Source organism: Chiloscyllium plagiosum, chromosome 28 (genome assembly GCF_004010195.1).
Source record: "Chiloscyllium plagiosum isolate BGI_BamShark_2017 chromosome 28, ASM401019v2, whole genome shotgun sequence".
Lineage (NCBI taxonomy): Eukaryota > Metazoa > Chordata > Chondrichthyes > Orectolobiformes > Hemiscylliidae > Chiloscyllium > Chiloscyllium plagiosum.
The window spans coordinates 42,258,224-42,282,077 of record NC_057737.1 but is presented as its reverse complement, the minus strand read 5'-3'; the positions used below and the strand labels follow the sequence as shown (position 1 = coordinate 42,282,077).

Sequence of the window (23,854 nt, the reverse complement as noted above, 5' to 3'; positions counted from 1 at the left end):
GTAATACACTACAAGGTGTTCATCTATGAGTGACATTATTAAAATATTTATAAAGGATCTATGGTCCTTTGTACACTATCTCTTAGTAAGGAGTGGTTAACTATCATATGTTACAGCTTGCGATTAAGCAAGCTCTGCTCTCTCTGACACCATAAACAGGAAAACTGCATTTATATCTTTCTCAGAGCTATCTCCGTTACTGTCTGAAGCAGATCATAATTAATCGTTTCCTGCCAGCTATCCCAAACCTTGATGTTTTTTCCTGGCTACCAGACAGGAGCGTGCAAATCAAGTACAAAGACAACACCCCATGGAGAATATATCTTCCTGAATGAGAACTGATTCTGTTAATCTTGGTTGAGGATAAGCTGCTATATTGACACAAAAGGTCTGTGAACTGTGAGCTCCATAAGTAAAATTGGAGCATGAGAATTGAGAGGGGAAAGCAGATTTCACCCCTATTGTCACAATGATAATACAATTATTAACTGGACAAAGCAATTGATCTCTATCAATTAGTGGTCATCAGACATAATAATGTGATGAAGAAGACCTAGAATCCCTACAGTGTGGAAACAGGCCCTTCGGCCCACCAACCCTCCAAAGAGTAACCCACCCATTCCCCCCCTACCTAATGCACCTAGCCTAAACATCCCTGAACACTATGGGCAATTTAGCATGGCCAATACACCCAACCTACACATCTTTGGACTGTGGGAGGAAACCGGAGCAAACCCATACAGGCACTAGAAGAATGTGCAAACTCCACACAGAAAATCCCCCAAGGTAGGAATCAAACCTGGGCCCCGAGCACTGTGCAGCAGCAGTGCTAACTACTGAGCCACCATGCCAACCCTAACAATGAGACTTTGACAACAAAGGCCCCAAATCATTTGTTCACCTCGAGCACGGCACATTTGCCATGTTATGGAATAATAGAACAGACACAGCATTGGAGACCACTCAGCCCTTCTCATCTGTGCCACCTCTCTTTTCAACAGTCTTACTGCCTCATCCATCACTAAACTCTGCACATATTTACCTTCGCCTGCCATCTTTCCTTGTGCTGCGTATGAAGCTAACATTGTATTTAAGGTTCTTCTGAAATATCCTGGCACATTTTACCTTGCTGAAGACACGGCATGCATGCAAATTAGTGTCTGTGCTGCTTTCTCATTGGTAGAGAGCGTGCCAGAATCGGTGTCTGAACCACTGGGTTAAAGATCACTGCGGATCCCAATCTTGATCACAAACTGCAGTCTCCTGCAGCAAGTGGTTGTTGGGTGATCAAGGGGCAAGTTGAATAGAGAGTGTGGGATCTTCCTATTCTGTATTTGGGTTCAGTGAAAGCTTCTTTATAAAGCATTTTTAAATGATGTAATATGTGTTTCATAGAGAGCTCTGACCTGCTGGAGATCAATTAACATGCACAAGCTTTCTATACCATCATAAGTCTATTACAAGCATAGTACTGTGGATGCTTGAAATCTGGAATAGACAGAGAATTTTGGGGAAACTCAGCAGGTCTGGCAGTTAGGGTGGCACAGTGGTTCAGTGGTTAGCACTGCTGTCTCACAGCGCCAGGGACCCGGGATGATTTCCCACCCTGGGCAACTCTCTGTGTGGAATTTGCACATCCTCCCCGTGTCTGCGTGGATTTTCTCCGGGTGCTCCGGTTTCCTCCCACAGTCCAAAGATGTGCAGATTAGGTGAATTGGTCATGCTAAAGTGCCTGTAGTGTTAGGTGCATTTGTCAGGGGTAAATGTAGGGGAATGGGTCTGGATGGGTTGCTCTTCGGAGGGTCGGTGTGGACTTGTTGGGCCGAAGGGCCTGTTTCCACACTGTAGGGAATCTAATCTATAGAGTCATACAGCACAGATCCTTTGGTCCAACCATAATCCTAAACTGAACTGGTCCCACCTGCCTGCACTTGGCCCATATCCATCCAAAGATTTCCTATTCATGGACTTACCTAAATGTCTTTTAAACGTTGCAATTGTACCCAGATCCACCACTTCCTCTGGAAGTACATTCCACACATGAACCACTCCCTGTGTAAAAAATTTGTGCCCAAGTCTTTTTTTAAAATCTTTCTTCTCTCACCTCAAAAATATGCCCCCTGATCTTGAAACCCTCCACCCTTGGGAAAAGACACCTGCCATTCACCACCACAATTTTATAAACTTCCATAAGGTCACATCAAAAGACATTCACGCTGGTTTCGAAACATTAACTCTCTCCACCAATGCTGCCAGACCTGTGAGTTTTACCAGCATCCTCTGTATTTCATTATAAATCAATATTGATTTGAAAGGGAATAGCAACTGATAATTTTTACCTCAGCTCTTTAGATTGTCAATAGTTTATGTCATGCCTTATGAAACAGTGGGGTTGACATTTGTCCAATTTGCATAATTATATCCCACAGTCCTATTTCTCAATTGTCCTGGTCTAATTACTATTGTTGCCAAGGCTATTAGCATACACTATAAAGGCAGCATTCTGGATAAAACTGCGATATTTAGACCAGCTCAGGCAGAAGCTCAGTTCTCGGGTTGAGGAAGTTCAGGCTGCGGACCTGGGATATGAAGTATTGGGTGTATTGTAACTGGCCTCAGTCAGTGAGAGGAGAGAGGGGTAGATATGGATCCAGTGACCCATGCTGAAATAAAAGGTAGCATTTGGTATGCTTGCCTTTATTGGTCAGTGCATTGAGTGTAGGAGCTGAAAATGTGTTGCTGGAAAAGCGCAGCAGGTCAGGCAGCATCCAGGGAACAGGAGAATCGACGTTTCGGGCATAAGCCCTTCTTCAGGAATCCTGAAGAGTTGATGCGGCTGTACAGGATATTGTTGAGGCCACTTTTGGAATACTGCGTTCAGGTCTGCTCTCCCTGCTATCGGAAAGATGTTGTCAAACTTGAAAGGATGCAGAAAAGATTTACAAGGATGTTGCTAGGGTTGGAGGGTTTGAGCTATGGGGAGAGGCTGAAAAGGCTGGGGCTGATTTGCCTGGAGCTTTGGAGGCTGAGGGGTGACCTTATAGAGGTTTATACAATCATGAGGGCATGGATAGGTAGTATAGCTAAGGCTTTCCCTCGCGTAGAGAGTCCAAGACTAGAGGGCATAGGTTTAAAGTGGAAGGAGAAAGATTTTAAAAAGGACCTAAGGGACAACTTTTTCACACAGTGGGTGGTGCGTGTATGGAATGGGCCACCAGAGGAAGTGGTGGAGGCTGGTATAATTACAACATTTAAAAGGCATCTGGATGAGTACATGAATAGGAAGGGGTTAGAGGGATATGGGCCAAATGCTGATAAATGAGGCTAGATTAATATATCTAGTCAGCATGGACGATTTGGACCAAAGGGTCTGTTTCCTTGCTGTATAACTCAATGACTCTATTGCAGATATTTTCAATCAGCCTGTTTAGATGCAGAACAAAAACAGAAGTTGCCGGAAAAGCTCAGCAGGTCTGGCAGCATCTGTGAAGAGAAATCCTAGTTAACGGTTCAGGTCCAGTGACCGTTCCTCTGTTTCTGATTTACAGCATCCACTGTTCTTTCGGTTTTTGTTCAGATGTGGAGGCTGAAGCAGTTAGAGCTTGAATCCAGGCCTCCTGGGCCAGAGATAGGGACAGGAATCTAGGTATATTTGGAGGCAGATGAAGATTGGAATTGCCTGTGCTGCTGGCATTCACCATCCAGATGCTGACTTTGGTCAGGTACTGGAGAGATTCCGTCACCTGCAAAATCAAATTCCCTCAGTAAAGGAAAGGGAAATGTTGTCATGAGGTTTCCTACTGCCTTACAGAGCCTGGAGCATTCATCTCACACAGTCCACCACACTTTCTTAAATCACTCAAACCTATAAATGAGCCATATACCATGGCACAGTAAGAACATAGAACAGTACAGCACAATACAGACCCTTCAGCCCTCATGTTGTGCCAACCTTTTAGCCTACTCTAACATCAAACTAACCAACATGTCCTTCATTTTACTATCAACCATGTGCCTTATCCAAGAGTCACTTAAATGTCCCTAATGTATCTAACTCTCCTACCACCGCTGGCAGTGCATTCCACGCACCCAACACTCTCTGTGTAAAGAACCGACCTCTGACATCTCCCCTAAACCTTCCTCCAATCATCTTAAAATTATGCCCCCTATCACCATTTACCTCTCGATTCCCCCTTTGACCGTACTTGGTATGAAGCTCACTGAAAACATCAACCATTGAGCTGGGAGGGATGGGGAAGGCTCAAATTAAGTCAGAATGCAAGGTGGGTGGAGGTGACTTGGGTATGGATTCAGAGTAATCTGCCTCTCATTAATTGCCTGTAAATCTCCCTTCCCAATACTCAATTCCATCAACTTCACTAAAAGGAAATTTTGCATGTACAATAAGCTACTATGCTACTCTGCCCAGGAGATCTGCTGTCCTGCTATCCCACGTTTAACTGTCTTGTGGCATCCGTACACACACACTGTAAACTGTCTGCATCATTCTGGGTCATCCCATCATTCATCTACACCCTGGCCAACCCCTCTTCACCTTCCTCAATAGAAGAGATCACTGTGATTTTCCAGCTCTGATCAAAAGGGCTGAAATCCCAACATTTCCTTTTCTGGATGTCACTCTTCAAGAATTCCTTTTGCTCTTATGTGGTAACTCAGGAGGCCTGACTGGGAAAGAACATCATTTATTGGTGAACAACAGAGTCACTATTCATGGCGTATATAGGCTAGTCCCAGCCTGGGACACTCCGTTCTGCAGATCCACCCCTTGGTTTGCTTAATAAAGGGCTCAGATGATGCGTTCAAGCTGGAAAGGCCTTTGCCTGTTACTGAGGGAACTCATTTTTAGAGCTTCACAGGGAGATTAGTTAGTGATTCCTGATGGACTTCTTTATATTAGCTCATGGAATGTGGACCTCACTATTGCCCATCCCAAATTGCCCCTTGAGAAAGTAGTGGCAAGCTGATCATGAACCGCTACAGCCTACCTGCTGGGGGTTGACCCACAATGGCCTCAGGGAGGGAATTCCAGGACTGTGACCTAGTGACCGTGAAGGAAGGGTGATAAGTTTCCAAGACAGGATGGTGAGTGATTTGGAGGGGAACTTGAAGGTAATGATATTCCTATGTACCTGCTGCCCTTGTCCTTTTAGACGGAAGTGGTCATGGGTTCAGAAGGTGATGTCTAAGGATCCTTGGTGAATTTCTGTTGTGCACCTTATAGATGGTACATGCTGCTGCTACTGAGCATTGGTGCTGGAGGGAGTGGATGCTTGTGGATGTCGTACCAATCAAGCGTGCTGCTTTGGCCTGGATGGTGTCAAGTTTCTTGAGTGTTGTTGGAGCTGCACCCATCCAGGCAAGTGGGGAGTATTCCATCACCCTCCTGACTTGTGCCTTGTAGATGGTGGACAGGCTTTGGGGAGTCAGGAGGTGAGTTAGTTGCCGCAGTATTCCCAGCCTCTGACTTGCTATTGTGACCATTGTGTTTGTGTGGTGAATCCTGTTGAGTTTCTGAAACAGCTGAAGATGGTTGGGCCTTGGATACTACCCTGAGGAATCCTGCAGAGATCTCCTGGAGCTGAGATGACTGATCTCCAACACCACAGCCATCTTTGTATGTCCAGGTATGACTCGAACCAGCAGAGTGTTTACCCCCTGATACCCATTGATTCCTGTTTTGCCAGGGCTCCTTGAAGCCATACTCGGTCAAATGTGGCCTTGATGTCAAGGGCTTTCACTCTCACCTCCCCTCTGGAATTCAGCTCTTTTGTCCAGGTTTGAACCAAGGCTGTAATGAAGTCAGGAGCTGAGTGACCCTGGCGGAACCCAAACTGGACGTCACTGAGTAGGTTATTGCTGAGCAGGTGCTGCTTGGTAGCACTGTTGATGACCCATTCCATCACTTTACTGATGATGGAGAGTAGATTGATGGGGCGGTAAATGGCCAGGTTGGATTTGTCCTGCTTTTTGTGTACAGGATATACCTGGGCAATTTGTCGAGTAGTTGCCCGTGTTGTAACTGTACTGGAAGAGCTTGGCTGGGTGGGAGGGCAGCAAGTCCTAGTGCACATGTCTTCAGTACTATCAGGGCCCATTGCCTTTGAAGTATTCAGTGCCTCCAGCCATTTCTTGATATCACGTGGAGTGAATCGAATTGGCTGGAGATTGGTATCTGTGATGCTGGGGACCATTGGAGGAGCCCGAGATGGATCATCCACTCAGCACTTCTGACTGATGACTGCAGCAAAAGCTTCAGCCTTATCTTTTGCACTGACATGCTTTGCTCTTCCCTCATTGAGGATGGGGATATTTGTGGAGCTGCCTCCTCCAGTGAGTTACTTAATTGTCCACCACCATTCACAACTGGACGTGGAAGGACTACAGAGCTTAGATCAAATCTGTTGGTTGTGAGATCACTTAGCTCTATCTATCACTCACTGCTAATGCTGCTTGGTATGCAAGTAGTCCTGGTTGATCACTCCACCAGGTTGAAACCTCATTTTTAGGTATGCCTGATGCTGCTCCTGGCATGCCCTCCTGCACACGCCATTGAACCAGAGTTGATCCCCTGGCTTGATGGTAATGGTTGAGTGGGTTGCACTAGGATTCAGTTCTTGTAGGCATTATCACATCTTACAATGTAAAATGTGTCTTCAGTTATTCTATATGGAATTCCTAGCATCAGTCTTAACATCCACATTTCAAATGTGTGGCGTAATGGCGAACAAATTCTATCTTTTCTCACATCCCTGCTCGAACCCAATTTGACATTAATAGCTTTCTGCTCATTGATTCAGTAGCTAACCCATCTGATGTTCCTTGAGTGTATCATGCCCCAAGCACAGATACAGCAGCAACTTGTGATGAATATCAATGGTCAGGTGCTTATTAAAAATACTAAATCTCAAAATAAAAAGCCAAAATCCCAGCCACATTGGAATGGCTCGGGCAGTTTCTGTGCAGACAGAAAGCGAGTTCACGTTTCACGTCATTGGTGAACACTGTTCAGTTCTGCTGAAAGAGCTCTGACCCGAAATGTTCACTGTCACAGAAGCTGCCCATCTTCCACAGTCATTCCCATATTTTGGGGGTTTTTTTAATCCACTAAAAGCAAAGAACATCTTGCATCTAATCACAGATTTCATCAGAACTGGATATCAGCAAAGTACTTATTGACGTAAGGTGACAGTCAGCATAGGCATCAGCAGGCCACAGGCTGCTCTCTCATTAGAGAGAACTGGTGGGGCTTTAACCTAAAGGTCAGCATGCCTCACGTGAGGGGACAGGTTGAGAAGGAGGGACCTTCATGGTAACCGCAGCCAGTGCAGGAATTGACCCCACACTGTTGAGATGACTAACCAGCCAACTGAGTTAACCAACTCCCTACTTTGTTAAGTAACATTATAACGGATATATGGCAATCAATATGCATGTCTCGAAACAGCAATGTGATAATATCCAGATAACCTACTTTTTAAATAATGTTTGAGGGGCAAGTGTTGTCAGGGGCATTGATGACACCTTCTCTTCTTTTCTTCAAAGCAGTGCCTTTGGTTTGTTTGCATCCATCTAATCAGGTAGACTTTACCTTCATTTAACAATTAATCCAAAAGACAGTACCTCTGATGGTGCTGCACTCCCTTAGCACAGCACTGAAAGGTCAGCCTTGACATTGGAGCTCCAGCCCTGCAGTGGGATTGGACCCTCTAATCTTGTGATTCACAGTCTGCTACAATCTGAGCCACACTGTTACAGATGGCATTGCTGCAATGAATGTGGAGATGGCCAGGAACAGTTAGAAATAACAGTATGATCACGGATCAAATCACTCTCGCCTCTGTGCAGATTCGGTGAAGTAAAGTGTCTCCTTTGCAAATGTCTTAGCTACAGAGCAGCGACACAATGTGTGGTGATTTGCAACTCCCTGAGCAAAAACCTGGCCAAACTAGTTGTACAAGAAAAAATAACAAGGTTAATGCTCCCCATGTCTCCACTTGATGAATGGAGCCAGGTTTCTGTTGACTCGTTGAATTGATCATACTCCCTATGTACAACATGTGGTTTCACTTGTTGCTTTGTGTAGAGACAGGAATTTATCAGGTACAAAGGCACTAGAAATTTCTATTTCTTCACTAGCCAGAACTGTGCTAAACATGCTATACTCATCATAACATCAACAAAGTGTCTTTAAAAAAACCATGAGACATTTCAACGGGGTAATAATTGACTGGATGTCCAAAAGTCGATGTCAATTTTCTTCAGCAATGGGGACAGACAGCAACACAGAGGCTGAATCATAGGGACTTGAATAATTGTGGGTGTGCCACCACTTCTGGGTCATGCCCAGCCCACAACAGCAGGCAGCCAATCAGGTGGGAGATTGGGCGGGCACCATATTGAAAGAGAATTGCAGAATCATGACAAACCAGGTTAAGCGACCAGATGGCCCATAGAGTCTACAAAGGAGCAGTCTGCCTCGTGCCAGTGCCCACGCCTTCTCCCTGCAACCCTGCACATTCTTATGTTTTAGATAACAGCCTAGTTCCTTGTGGAGTGTCTGGATTGAATCTGCCAGCAGCACAGTCTCAGACAGTGCATTCTAAAACCAAAACATTCACTGTGAGAGAAGGCTTATCCCCTTGCCTCCAATGCAATTACCTTACATCCACGTCCACTTGTTCTCATTCCAATTCTTCCCAATAGACTCTCAATAACTGCGGACACCTGGTGATTTCAAACACCTCTATCAAATCTCCTCTTTCTAAGGAAAACAATCCCAACGATTCCAAACTATTTATGCAATTGAAGTTCCTCATCTCTGGAATCATTCTCCTGGATCTGGACAGATTGAGCAGCCCACTTGCCCCAGTAATGATTAACTCCCTTCAAAAGAAAAATCATTGCTTCATGTGTCCGTCCCCCTGCTGTTTTCAGAAATGCAGCCTATTCTTGGACAGCAATTTGTTTGGAGCCTTTTTTTCATTTGTTCCAGGCTTCCAGCTGATTTATGCTGAAGTCAGTTTCACTTATCAGGAATACACATCAACACTGTGGGAGAGCGCAGTGCTCATTACTATCATCTTGCGTTCACTAGGAAAAGCATGATTTACCATATTACCTCAGGCTCATCCACATTTTCCACTTTGTTTGCATCTCTTCATGAATTCCGTCTTACTGTTCTATAGTTTGGCTAAAATATTAATTTACTGCAATGTTTTATTTCCCCAGTTTGATCATTAACAGCTCCTCCTTCAATCCTCTGCTCATCCACTTACAGAGCCACATATGGAATGTATTTCTCTTAGCCAAGTCCCTCAAGGAATTATATTTGTATATTCTTCCTTTGTTTTCAGTCTTGATAAAGCTGGTAATTCATGTAGCCCCACCCTGAGTCATACTATTTTGGTCCTTTACTGACCTGACTCTTTCTTTAAAAATTCATTTGCGGGATGTGCTTGTCACTGGCTAGGCGAGTATTTACTGACCATCCCTAATTGCCCAGGGGGCAGTTAAAAGTCAACCACATTGCCTTGGGTCATATAGGCCCAACCAGGTAAGGACAGCAGTTACCTTCTCTGAAGGGCATCAGTGAACAAGATGGATTTTTCCCAACAATGGATTTATTCTTAATTAAGGATTTGTACTGAATTCAATTTGCATTGGATTCAAGGTCTACCATCTGCCATGGGAGGATCCAAACCTGGGTGCCCAGAACATTCCCCAGGTCTCTGGATTAACAGCTCAGCAATAATACCACTAGGCCATCACCTGCCCAACGACTAACTGTCTGCTAGTTACAGGACCAATGACTCCCTGACACTGAGAGATCCTTGATACTGAAATGGACCTGTGCCATGTAGTAATGTTTAATCGAAACCACAAAACAGGCACTAATTGTAACTTCCTCTAGCTTTATTGGCTATCGACTATCACCAAGTGGGTAGCAGCTGGCAGTGGGAGCCTTAAGTGAGGGAAAGGAGGCAGAAACATGGGGGTTTAAGCAACAACTGTTCTCATTGGTGGAAGATTGAATACAAGAGGTGACAGATTTAAGGTAATTGGCAAAAGAAGTAATCCTGATGTGAGGAAAATCCATTTCACATCAGGAGCTACTATGCACTGCCTAAGAGTGTGTGGAGATAGGATCGATCAAGGCATTGAAAGGGAAGTGAATTATCATCTAGAAACGGCAAATGTGTGGGGCTTCATGGAGAGGACTGACACAATGTGAATTAAAAGGGCCAGTGTAAGCAGGAAAGTCCTCCTTCTGTTCTGTCGCCAGTCTGTGATTCTACAAGCTGCCTCAATGCATTTCTTCCAGGCACACCCCGAAATTCACCTGCACTGAGCTGGGGAAATTCCAGTTATCATTCTGTGTAGGCCACTCAGCCCCTCAAAGCACTCAATTGCTTCAGATGCAGTTTGCGGTTTTCTGCATCTTAGCCTGTGAAACATACCACAAAGACTGGTTTCTTGCTGAGTCAGATATCTTGAAGTTTATTAACAACCCCACCTATTTATACGGTTACCTGAAAACTGTTAATTGCTTGGGGTGACAATGACGCCCTGCCGAAATTACTACCACTGCATTTCACCCACACCACATTAATAACGTTCCATTAAAGCATCAAAATAAGCAAGCGCATACACACATAATCTGTGTTTGATACTTACTGATGTTGCTATACATTATATAACCATGACTAACTGACTGAACATGGATACTACTTTGACTCCGTTACATAGAGAGATGGACCGCAGAGTCATGGAGTCATGCAGCACGGAAACAGTCCAACCAATCAATACCGACCATAATCCCAAACCAAATCAGTCCCACCTGCCACCTCCCGCTTGGCCCACATCCCTCCAAATATTTCTTATTCATGAACTTATCTAAATGTCTTTTAAAAGTTGTAACTACCCACATTCTCTACATCCTCAGTAAGTTTATTCCACACATGAACCACTCTGAGTAAAAAAGCTGCCCCTCGTGTCTTTTTTAAATCTTTCTCCTCTCACCCTAAAAATATGCCCCTGGTTTTGAAATCCCCCACCCTCGAAGAAGGCACCTGCCAATCACTTTGTCTATACCCCTCAGGATTTAATAAAACTCTATAAGGTCACCCCCTCAATCTCCTACGCTCCAGGGAAAGAAGCCCCGGCCTATCCAGCCTCTCCTTATAACTCAAACCCTCCATTCCCTCCTGGTAAATCTTTTCTGAACTCTCTCCAGCTTAATAATATCCTTCCTATAACAGGGTGACCAGAACCGGACACAGTACTCCAGAGAGGTATACCCTAGAACTCCGTGGGAAGCTAGGGAAGTGATTGCTTGTCTATCAATAGCCACAGGTGAGATTCCGGAAGACTGAAGGTTGTCAAATGTGGTGCCACTATTTAAGAAAGGTGGTAAGGACAAGCCAGGGAACTATAGACAGGTCAGCCTGACATCAGTGGGAGGGAAGTGAGGGACAGGATTTACATGTTTTTGGAAAGGCAAGGACTGCTTAAGAATAGGCAACATGGCTTTGTGCATGGGAAATAGTGTCTCACTAACTTAATTGAGTTTTTTGAAGAAGTAATGAAGAGGATTGATGAGGGCAGAGCAGTAGACATGATGTATGTGGACTTCAATAAGGCCTTTGACAAAGTTCTGCGTGGTAGACTGGTTAGCAAGTTTAGATCAAATGGAATACAGGGAGAGATAGTCATGTAGATAGGGGTGGCACACTGGCTCAGTGGTTAGCACTGCTGCCTCACAACACCAGGGTCCCAGGTTCAATTCCAGCCTTGGGTGACTGGGTGACTATGGTTAGTAGGCTTGGGGATGACACCAAAATTGGAGGTGTAGTGGAGAGCGAAGAAGTTAATATAGGATATCCATTCGGCATGGACCACTTGAACCGAAGGGTCTATTATAACGCTGTACATCTCTTTGACTCTAAGAGGCTTCACCAATGTTTTGTACAACCTCATTATGACAACCCAATTCCTACACTCAAAGGTCTCAGCAATGAAGGCAAGTGTGTTAAACACCTCCTTATCCATCCTGTCTACATGTGACACAAACCTCAAAAGAATTATGTACCTGAGCCCCTAGGTCTCTGTTCTACAACACTACCCAAAGCCTTACTTTTAACTGTATAAGCCATGCCCATGTTTGTTTTACCAAAAATGCAATACCTCACATTTATCCAAATTAAACTCCAGAAGGTGAGACGGGTATCTTCATACAGAACTTCAGATGCCACAATGTTATTAGACTGTCATAAATATATAAATCTCTCTGGTCTGGACTCTACGCTACATTAAAACACTCTTAGACAACAAAGTCCTGACAATCTCAATCCTGAATATGCCAACTTTCTCAAAACTCTCGTTTCTTGTGGGTGTGAACGGACTGTTTATGAAAAAATATTCTTCATTTCTCTCCTGACTGACATTCCTCTCATTTCAAGATTCTGTTCCCTTATTCTTGATGAACAAAATAAATTGTTTCTCCACATCTACCCGATTAAAGCTCAACATTTTTAAACATCTCAGTCAGATCACCACTGAAGGAACTACGAGCCATTTTTGTGCTCATTGTCCTCAGAATATTGAGACCTCCTTAATCCAGTGAATCTGGGATGTACCCTCTGCCAAGCAGCTGTAACCTCCTACAGAATCACAGGATTGTAACAACATCGAAGGTGGCCATTTGGCCCATTTGTGACTGCACCAGCTCTCCGACATCTACTCCAACCTTCTTCCCACAACCCTGCACATTCTTGCTTCTCAGATAAACTATCCAGTTCTTCTTTGAGTATGTCGATTGAGGTTACTTCCAGTACTAGCTTTTGGGATGTGGAGCCCAAAACCGAAAGCAGTACATGGGATCTGACTGGTGCACTGAAATCAAAATTCCTTCCTGTTGTGTTGCAGCCCGATAGATAAAAGCAAACTAAGACTTTTTTAGATTAGTTTTGAATCTACCCACAAGCTTTAAATGACTTGTCTGCACCGATTCCGCATAATTTCATTGTTCCTACAATATGTGGCCCACTACTGCATTTGTAATTATAAACTGAAGGACAGTTTAGAAAAATCGCCTTGCACAGCGGCAGTGCCACTTTAGAAATAGGAGACAGAATTATTATTTTTAAAAGAATAACAAAGACCTCTGTCCTTGCGATTTCTTCACTGAATTACAGGAAGGGAGGGACCATTACCCTAGTATGCAGCGCCAACTGAGTGCTCTTTACTGGCCCAGCCTCGACATTAGAGAATAAAACAATAAGGCAATCACCCTCAAAACTTGTATTTATAAAACACCATTAATATGGTAAGATATCCCACAATGCTTTGTAGAAATGTCGAGAAACATTTGACACTGAGCCACATGAAGGCAGAGATGAAAAAATATTTTACAGAGGGTCTTAAAGTAGGAAATGTAAAAGAGCAGAGAGCGTTAGGAAGGGAATGCCTGTGTTGAGGATTTGAAGGCATGGACATCAACAGTGCACTCATTAAAACTAGGACTGCTCAAGAGGTCAGAATTAGAGGAGGGCTGACAGCTTGAGGTGTTATAGGCCTGGAGGAAATTTCAGGGATAAAGAGTTAAAAAGAAGATTGGAAGACAACACGATGACCAACTGTATTAAAGACTTTGAGAGAAATAGGTGTTCTATTTCGGGACGGCAGGCGAGCCCCAGATGGACAGAGGAAGCAATTCAAGGGCACCCTCAAGGCCTCAACTAGCAATGTGCAGCTTTCCCGCAGACACCCGGGAATCACTAGTCCAAGAGCGTCCAAGGGGGGAGGGGGAGGAGGAGCATCCGGGAAGGCGTCCAGCAGCTCGACTCAACCCGTCGTCAGAAAATGGAAGCCAAGTGAAAATAGCGAAAGGAGCACACGGCCACGTCAATGCCCCCCTTACCCCCTCCCTGCGACCACCACCTGCACCCCCCCCACCCCCCCCACCTAGTGTAACACAGCCTGTGGTAGCCCCATCGGGCTGCTCAGCCACCTACAGACTCACCCTGAGAGCGGACAAGAGTCATCCTCATCCACGAGGGACTGCCAATGACGATGATGAAGACTTTACACAGCTCAAGAAGGACAAGGAGAGATAATGCACTGTAGTCCCAGTGGAGAAGGATCCACTTTGATCAAGGACCCTGACAGAAATAGAAACCCCACTGGAAAATTTAAATGTGGAAAGAACTGGAGATTTTCCAAAGTCGACCAATAAAGAGTAAATTAGCGGCAACTTCTGCTGAGTGCAGAAGTTTTAATGTCAAAAGCCGCATTCAAATTTTAAATTGAATTTTAAGATAAAATTTTAATTTGTGTCTTGATGTGATAAAGAGAGACAGGAACTACAGCTTTTCATTTCACACTTGTCAGGACTAACCCAAGAATGTCAAATTTCAAATGATCACAACAGTTTATATTAAGAGAGAAAAGGGTGAAAATGACACTCCGCCGGCCACACAATTGAGCAAAATCAGTTAAAAATCACACAACACCAGGTTATAGTCCAACAGGTTTCTGGAAGCTTTCAAAGCGCAGCTCCTTCATCAGGTGGTTGTAAAGCAGGCTCATAAGACACAGAATTTATAGCAAAAGATTACAGTGTTGTGCAAGTAAGATGACGTATTGAACAAACCTAGATTGTTGTTAGGTCTTTCATCTTTTAGAATGGGTTACAGGGGTTTACATATTAATGAACTGAAACCTGTAACCCATTGTAAAAGATTAAAGACTTTATAACAATCTAAGCTTATTAAATATATCATTTTACTTGTATGACACTGTAATCTTTTGCTATAAATTCTGTGTCTTATGGTCCTGCTTCACAACTACCTGATGAAGGAGCAGCCTGATTAAGACTGTCCACCCCAGGCCCCTCCACATCAAAGCAAAATGAGGTATGTGTTTCAGAGCCCATGTGATACCGGGTACACAGGTCATATGTCACAGTGATTAACCAATCAAATCAAACACACATACTTTCCATTGTTCACAGTGTATACTGTACAGACATTATTCAATTGGCCTGTGCTTGCAGAAGTCAATAAACCAACTGTTTTCAATTTGATTCCACGATTGGGCAGCACTGGCTGAACAATCTTGAGTGTGTTAATAGCTACACCAACAACCAGTAAATGATAATCACTCAAGCTCATAAGTTAGCTCGCTAACACTTGTTAGAACATAAATTCCTATACAGGGCCATTCTATCCAAATTAAAGGAATCTTGAGGAATCCAAATTACTTGAGAGGTTGCAGGATATTGAGATTTGTCCTCATAGAGTTAGAGAGTCATACAGATGATCCAACTCGTCCATGCCAGCCAGTCAGACAATCTGACCTCGTCCCATTTGCCAGCATTTAGCCCATTTCCCTCTAAATTCTTCGTATTCATACATCCATCCAGACGCCTTTTAAATGTTGTAATTGTACCTGCCTCCACCACTTCCTCTGGCAGCTTGTTCCATACACGCACCACCCTCTGTGTTAAAAAGCTACTCCTCAGGTCCTTTTTAAATCTTTTCCCTCACACCCTGAACCTATGCCCTCTAGTTCTGGACTCCCCCACCCCAGGGAAAAGACCTTGGCTATTTACCCTGTCCATGCCCCTCATGATTTTATAATCCTCTATTAGATCACCCTCAGCCTCCAAAGCTCCAGGGAAAACAGCCCCAGCCTATTCAGCCTCTCCCTACAGCTCAAACCCTCCAGTCCCAGCAACATCCTTATAAATCTTTTTTGCACCTTTTCGAACTTAACAATATGGTTCCTATAGAAGGGAGACCAGAATTGTATGCAGTATTCTCAGAGCGGCCTCACCAATGTCCTGTACATCTGCAACATGACATCCCATCTTCTAGACTCAATGCACTGAACAATGAAGGCAAGAGTGCTAAATGCATTCTTCACCACCCTGTTCACCTGTGACTCCACTTTCAAGGAACTATGCACCTGCGCCCCAGGTCTCTTTGTTTGGCAATACACTCCAGGGCCCTAATATTATCTGTATAAGCCCTGCTCTGATTTGCCTTACCAAAATGCAGCACCTCACATTTATTTAAATTAAACTCCAGCTGCCACACCTCGACCCATTGGCCCATCTGATCAAGGTCTTATTTTATTCTAAGATAACCTCCTTCACTGTCCACTACATCACTTATTTTGATGTCATCCATGAACATACTAACCATGCCTCCTATATTAACATCCACATCGTTTGTATAAATGATGAAACGCAGTGGACCTAGCTCCGATCCTTGTGGAACACAGGCCTCCAGTCCAAAAAGCAACTCTCTACCACCGCCCTCTGTCACCTACCTTCAAGCCAATTTTATATCCAATTTGTCTCCCTCTCCCTGGATCCCATGTGATCTGACTTTACTGACCAGTCTACCATGTGGAACCTAGCAAAACTGGAATCGATGGGAATCGGGGGCAACTTTTCCACTGGACTCACGCTTGGTACACAGGAAGTTGGTTGTGTTTGTTGCAGCTCAGTCATCTCAGCTCCAGGACATCTCTGTTGGAGTTCCTTGGGGTAATGTCATTGAGCCAACCATCTTGAGCTGCTTCATCAATGACTTTCCCTCCATCATAAAGTCAGAAGTAGGGATGTTCACTGTGATTACACAATGTTCAGCAGTATTTGGAACTCCTCAGATATTGAAGCAGTCCACGTTCAAATGCAACAAGATCTAAACAATCTCCAGCCTTGGTCTCAAAATTACAAGTAATATTCTCACCACAGGTGTGCCAGGATATGGCCATTGGTAACAAGAAAGAATCTAACCATTGCCTCTTGGCATTCAATGGCAATACTTCAATGTTGAGAGTGTATTGCTGGAAAAGCACAGCAGGTCAGGCGACATCCAAGGAGCAGGAAAATCGACGCTTCCTGAAGCCCTTCATTAGACCCAAAACGTCGATTTTCCTGCTCCTCGGATGCTGCCTGACCTGCTGTGCTTTTCCAGCAACACACTCGCAACTCTGATCTTCAGCATCTGCAGTCCTCACTGTCTCCAAGGCCAAACCACCATTCTCAGTGTCCTAGGGGCTTCCATTGACCAGAAAATGAATTGAACAGGATGCTTGAAAAATCCCAAAGCAGGTAAGGGGTTAGCAATCCTGCAACAGCTAACTCACCATCTGACTCCCGAAAGTCTATCCACTGTCTACAAGGCACAAGTCAGGAGTGTGATAGAATACTCCCCACTTGCCTGGATGGATGCAGCCCCAGCAACATTCATGAAGCTTGACACCATCCAGGACAAAGCAACCTGCTTGACTGGCGTCACATCCATAAACATCCACTCCACTCTCAGTAGCAGCAATGTCCACCATCTACAAGATGCCCGGCAGACATTCACTAAGGTTCCTTAAACAGCACCTTCCAAACCAACAACCTCAACCATCTGAAGACCGAAAGAACTGCAGATGCTGTAAATCAGACACAAAAACAGAAGTGACTGGAAACGTTCAGCAGGTCTGGCAGCATCTGTGAAGAGAAATCGAAGCTAATGTTTCAGGTCCGGTGACCCTTCCTCAGAACTCCGATGCTGCCAGACCTGCTGAGCTTTGACAGCAACCATTAGAAGGCCAAGGGAAGTAGGGACATGGGAACACCACCAATCACAATTTCATTTCCAAATCACACACCACCCGATCTGAAGGTAGATCTCTATTCCTTCAGTGGCACTGGATCAAATCCTGGAATTCTCTAAAGGCAATGTGGATCTATCCTCAGCACTTTGGAACTATAATGCCATTTCTTCACTGTGGTTTTACCTGCACGAAAGGGATCGCTTCAAGTCAAGAAGTTAGCTCTCAACACCTTCTCAATGACAATTCGGAATGGACAACATATGCTGGCCCAGCCAGCGACACTCACGTCCTCAGAATGAATGACATAAAAAACTTACGAACGTTTTTGGTCTTGCACTCAGGAGAACACTCACAAGAATCAAAAAGTAAAGGATAGCAACATTTTGTAGTTGATGAGAAGGGTGAATTTGACCAGTGAAGGCAGGCTTGCAATAGACATTAATAAAGGACCGTCTGACAGATTTCTCAACCAGCATGTCAAGGGCACTGAGCCTATTTGACTGATCCATTTCTAGGGTGAATTTGAGTGCAAGGTGAAGCTCATTAGGATCTATAAGGAAATATTAAAAGGCAGTTACAGATTCAAAAAATAGCAAATATATCATTTACAAATCAGAAATACGCAAGGGATAGAAGGTTAGGTATTAATCAAAGACATGTTTCTCATGGAACCCAACGAAGATGCTTGCAAGAATTGGACTGAATGGGGATCCCAGAGCAATACCATTTATTTGGGTACACATGCTGTTGTTAAAATTTAACTCAACTGCACAACAACTAGATTAGATTACTTACAGTGTGGAAACAGGCCCTTCGACCCAACAAGTCCACACTGATCCTCCGAAGAGCAACCCACCCATACCCATTTTCCCTACATTTTCCCCTTTACCTAACACTACGGACAATTTAGCATGGCCAATTCACCTAACCTGCACATCTTTGGACTGTGGGAGGAAACCAGAGCACCCAGAGGAAACCCACGCAGACACGGGGAGAATGTGCAAACCCCACACAGCCAGTTGCCTGAGGCGGGAATTGAACCCAGGTCTCTGGCGCTGTGCCACCGTGCCACCCACCTAAATTCATAAGTTCAATGAACATTGACTCACACAATGAAAGTGGATTGACATCACCACAACATAGTTACGCATTGCAAATGTGTATGAGTTCCTTGAGTGGTTTATTGGTGAACAGGCTAGCAATGTCAAACAGGCACATGGACACTGCATTGCTAGCCACATGCAAGACCTCTGTAGGCATCACAATATGAAGGAATCCTTCACTGTGTAAGTGGAGAAGTTGTTCAGAATTAGTTGTAGTTATTCACCACAGCATTAGGCCAATTCATGTCCAAGTTGGACCGAAGGGTATGTTTCCATGCTGTATGATTCAATGACTCGATGGTAATTCGATAGATTTGTATTCTTGCAAACAGTCCTCTTGAGTGCAAGTAGAAAAGCTTGGAAAAAATGTATCTATCCAGCAATTTTGTACTCAGAATGCTCTTAAAATCCACCACTTTGACCAAGCTTCAAACATCATATGAAATAGGAACAGCAGGAGACTGTTTGTGTCCCTCGAGTCTGCACTTGTATTCAAGAGGATTGTGGCTGATTTGGCATTTCTCCCATCTCCTTTCCAGCCCTCTTCCTGTAACTGACTCCCTGACTGATCAAGGATCCATCTCCTTCAACCTTAAATATACTGCCCACACAGCTCTCTCTGGCAAGTACTTCCAAAGACTCTCAACTCTCTGAGAGAAGAAATTCCTCCTCATCTCAGTCTTCATCTTGTCCTAGACTCTCCCGTGAAAGGAAACACCCCTCAGCACTTACCCTGTCAAACTTCTTAAAACTCACATGTTGCAATGAGATCACATCTCATTGTTCTAAATTCCAATGAATCATAGAATCCCTACAGTGTGGGAACAGACCCTTCAGCTCAACAAGTCCACACCGACCCTCCAAAGAGTATCACATCTAGACTTATTCCCCTCTTACCCTACACTTACCCCTGACTAATACACATCTCTTATGAGCAGAGGTTAAACAGATTGGGACTCTACTCAAGGTGGCTCAGTGGTTAGCACTGCTGTTTCACAGCGCCAGGGACCCGGGTTCAGTTCCAGCCTCGAGTGACTGTCTGTGTGGAGTTTGCTCATTCTCCCCATGTCTGCGTGGATTTCCTCCCACAATCCAAAGATGTGCAGGTAAGGTGGATTGGCTATGCTGAATTGCCCATAGTGTTCAGTGATGTGTGGGTTAAGTTCATTAGTCAGGGGTAAAGATAGGGTGGGGGAATGGGTCTGGGTGGGTTACTCTTCGGAATGTCGGTGTGGACTTGTTGAGCCAAAGGGCCAGTTTCCACACTGTAGGGATTCTATGATTCCAAAATGATTAAGTTCACATTTCCCACATTAGCCTCGATGTGCCAATGTTTTTCCCACTTATGTTTAGTCACTCCCACAAATTTGACAGAGATTTTTATCTGATAACACTCTGGTGAAGTAGCTAGGGATGTTTTTTGATGTCAGACACACTGAAACCCAGTTTTGGGGAATAAGAATTTCCTCCAATTAAATAGCAGTAAGAAATCTTTTCTTCTGCCCCCTTGGAAATCTGTACTCAATAATAGAACATTAAACTTAGAAAAGTACAGCACAGAACAGGCCCTTTGGCCCACAATGTTGTGCCGAGGTTTATTCCTAATGTAAAATATAATGACTTAACCTACTCACCCCTCAACTCACTGCTATCCATGTGTATGTCCAGCAGTTGCTTAAATGTTCCTAATCACTGAGCCCTACCCCCCTCACCCAGGAGATTGTCAAGTGTCAATTCAAATCCCAGCTCAAGACTTGATGACCAAGGAGGTGGGGTTCATAACACTGTCAAACAAAGCAACTTGTAAATCATTCCAGCACACACCAAGGAATGTGGAAAGAGTGCGAGAGATTCTTGATCAGCGTGGGATGGAGAGAAAATTGGAACCTTTACCATCACTATCTATACCTGCAGCGCACAACATGTGTGTAAAAGTGTACATTATCACAGCCCGTTAGGGATTCTGGACGGCCAGTACAGATCAGATCAGTGTCAATAGAATTCCAACCTTCGAAATCAGCCTCCTTACCTAAGGTGGAGATCAGTATGCTGCTGGTCAGACAGAACCCAAGAAGCAGGTTTAACCTTCCATGATGCACCTTTGCAACACTCCGTCACATTCTCTCACTGGCTTCAAGCAGACTGACAACGAGGGACTGCTGCTCAGCTGGAAGCAACTTTTTTCACGTGAGACATCAAACCAAGTCCTGCCAGCCTCCTCAAGAGGATGCAAGATCAGCCTTAAAGCCCAAACTCATTGATCAAGCTGACTAATTCCACCGCAAGTTGTCAGGTGTCACGTTTTGCTTCATTTTTCTGCTGTGAAGCCTCAGCGCTGTTTCATTACATTAAGGTCACTTTGTAAAACAGTTGTTGTTGTGAAATCTTCACGAGATTATTTCAACAGTTGAATGGGGCAATTGTGTCTGCTGCCCCTGTTAAAGTTGATCTCTCTACATAACGGTAAAAACAGTTTATCCAATCATTTGTCATGTTTCTGTTTGGAAGGCCTTGCTGTGAACAACCCAACACCTATATTCCTTACATTGCAACAATGCCAATACTCCAGCTGGCCAAGAACACACTGGGGTGGTCTGAGCTAAGAACACTGCCACATAAATGCAATTTCCTTTCGTTTCTTTACTCATATTTTGCTGAAATTAAGTCAATTTAATGCCAACATAAGAAGCAAGACAGGCTATATCTGTGGGGACAAGGTGGGAGGATTTAGGTTTCAGATGAATGAAGGAAAACAAAGGTGGAGGTAGCAATCACACCTATTGTGATACTTACAACAGTCAAATAGCCTAACAGCACTTTCCTTTATTGGCCAAGGTATAGAATACAAAAGCAGGATGTAATGGTGGAACTGTAGAAAACACTGGTTTGGAGGCAGCTGGTGTTTTGGGTACACTTCTGATCACTTTATCACAAGGAGGACAGAATCGTTCTGGAGAGAGTACAGAGCAGACTTACAAGCTTGTTACCAGAGCCTGAAACCTGCGGCGACAAGGCAAGATTGGACAGGCTCGGGTCATTTCACCTTTGAGCAGGGGAGGTTGAGGGATAACTCAATTGAGGTGTTCAAAGTTATGAGGGGCCGGGGTAGACTCAACAGGAAAGGCCTGTTGTCCCTGGGGAAGGGGGCATTCACTGGGGTGGGAGGGGCACAGATTTAAGGCGATTGCTAGACAAATTAGTGGGGATATGAAGAAAATCAATTACGCGGAGAGGGGCACAGATTTATGTAATTGATAGAATGATTAGAGAGAACTTCTTTTACTTGCTCGTGTGATGAGGACATTGCTGGCTCGGCCAGCATTTATTGCTCACCCCTAATTGACCAGAGGGCAGTTAAGAGTCCATCACGTTGCTATGGTCTGGATTACATGTAGGCCAGACCAGATAAAGGTGGCAGTTTCCTTCCCCAAAGGGCTTTAGTGAACCAGATGGGTTTTACTGACAATGGGTTCATGGTGTCATTATTCGACTCTGAATTCCAGATGTTGATTGAATTCAAATTCCACCATCTGCCGTGGCGGGATTCGATCCCAGGCTCCCTGAGCATTGCCGGGTCTCTGGTATAACAGTCCAGCGACAACACGATGAGATCACTGAGGAAAAGCTTTCTCGGGGAGGGACACAGATTGAAGAAGTGGTTCGAAGGGGACAGGACGGAAATCTTTTACAGCAATGAAAGGCAGAAATGTTCACTGGATCTACATCTAAAGCTCCTGCAAAACCACAGACCAGCTTGGAATAAGGTTAAAGATCAAGTTCGGCTATAACCGGGAGTTGTGTGATTTTTAACTTTGTCCAACACAGTCACCTCCGCATCAGAGTAGAACACACAGTCGAGCAAACAGTTGGTAGCTAGTACTTTATTAGAGAAGAGAATCCCTACTGTATGGATACAGGCTCTTTGGCCCAACAAGTCCGCACTGACCCTCCAACGAGTATCCCACCCAGACCCATTCCCCTACCCTATTACCCTACAATTACCCCTGACCAGTGCACCTAACCTACACATTCCTGTGACACTAAGGGCAATTTAGTAAGGAAACCCACGCAGACGTGGGGAGAATGTGCAAACTCCACACAGTCGCCTGAGGCTGGGATGGAACCCAGGCGCTGTGAGGTTGCAGTGCTAACCACTAGGACACCATGCTGTCCCCATTGTTGAGGGCTGTACCTTGACAAAGTCAAGGGTTGACTTGGAGGATGAGACAGAGACAGAGACAGAGAGAAGGAAGGAGCTGTTGGAGAAAGTTACACAATCACCTTGGATCTCTAGTTCCTTGCGGCACCAGTTGATGAAGTTGGAGATGTTGTCCCGGGCCTGGAAAGTGCCGGGCTGGGCTGAGGTGGTGTAGGTGACCCCGGCCTGGGGCAGCTTCAGCTTGGACAGGAGCTGGGGGTATTCCCGGGAGAAGTCCATGGCCACTCTGGTCACATTGTTGGCGTGAGTGCACAGGAGGCAGCCGGTCTGCAGTGCATCCAGCAGCCCCTGGGCATCCAGCTGCAGCCCATACAGCTCATGCAGCCACTCGGCCAGGTCTTCCTTCATGGCTAGCAGGTACTCCCCACTGGATCGGAACGGCCGGATACTCTTGGCGGTGGCCGACTGGATGTTGTGAGCGTTGGCCATTCCCCCGGGGGTGAAGGAGGTTGAGTTTAGTTCACAGCCAGACCCCCTCAGGAGGGTTGCAGGGACTCCTGATGCCCCCCCACCTTGAAAGCAGAGCCCCTTCCCTGCGATCCACAAACTTCTCCCCCCAAACTCGCTGCCCGGGCTCCTGGAGAGACGTCTGCTAAGGCAGCCTCACCTCCCGCCCCCCCGCGTCCCGGGCTCGGTGTTTACAGCCACATCTTTGTGTTTCCAACCGATCCCTCTCCCTAGCGACGGGAAAGCCGTCCCTCCCCCTTCCAGGGTTAACTCGTGCCTGCCCGGGACCGAGTGTAATCACACACACAGCATCTCCCTGAGAACCCAGTTCCTGCTCTCGGGGCACCTCGTCCTCCACAGCTCTCATTCTCTCTCTCTCTCACTCACACACACACACTCTGCTCTTCCCCTCCCTGCCTCCAGTTTCTCTCCCTTCCCCACCCCTGGA

General features: G+C 45.0%; 1 protein-coding gene across 1 annotated transcript in view; it reads right to left on the bottom strand.

The window, feature by feature from the left end:
• Positions 1 to 23,519, bottom strand: part of LOC122564150 (GAS2-like protein 2A) — an 82,190-nt gene extending 58,671 nt beyond the window's left edge. Inside the window, exon 1 of the mRNA XM_043718783.1 lies at positions 23,022 to 23,519. Within this exon, the coding sequence (XP_043574718.1) occupies positions 23,022 to 23,388 (367 nt within the window). The 5' untranslated portion in view covers positions 23,389 to 23,519. The remainder of the gene's footprint in view (positions 1 to 23,021) is intronic.
• Positions 23,520 to 23,854: the final 335 nt, after the last annotated feature.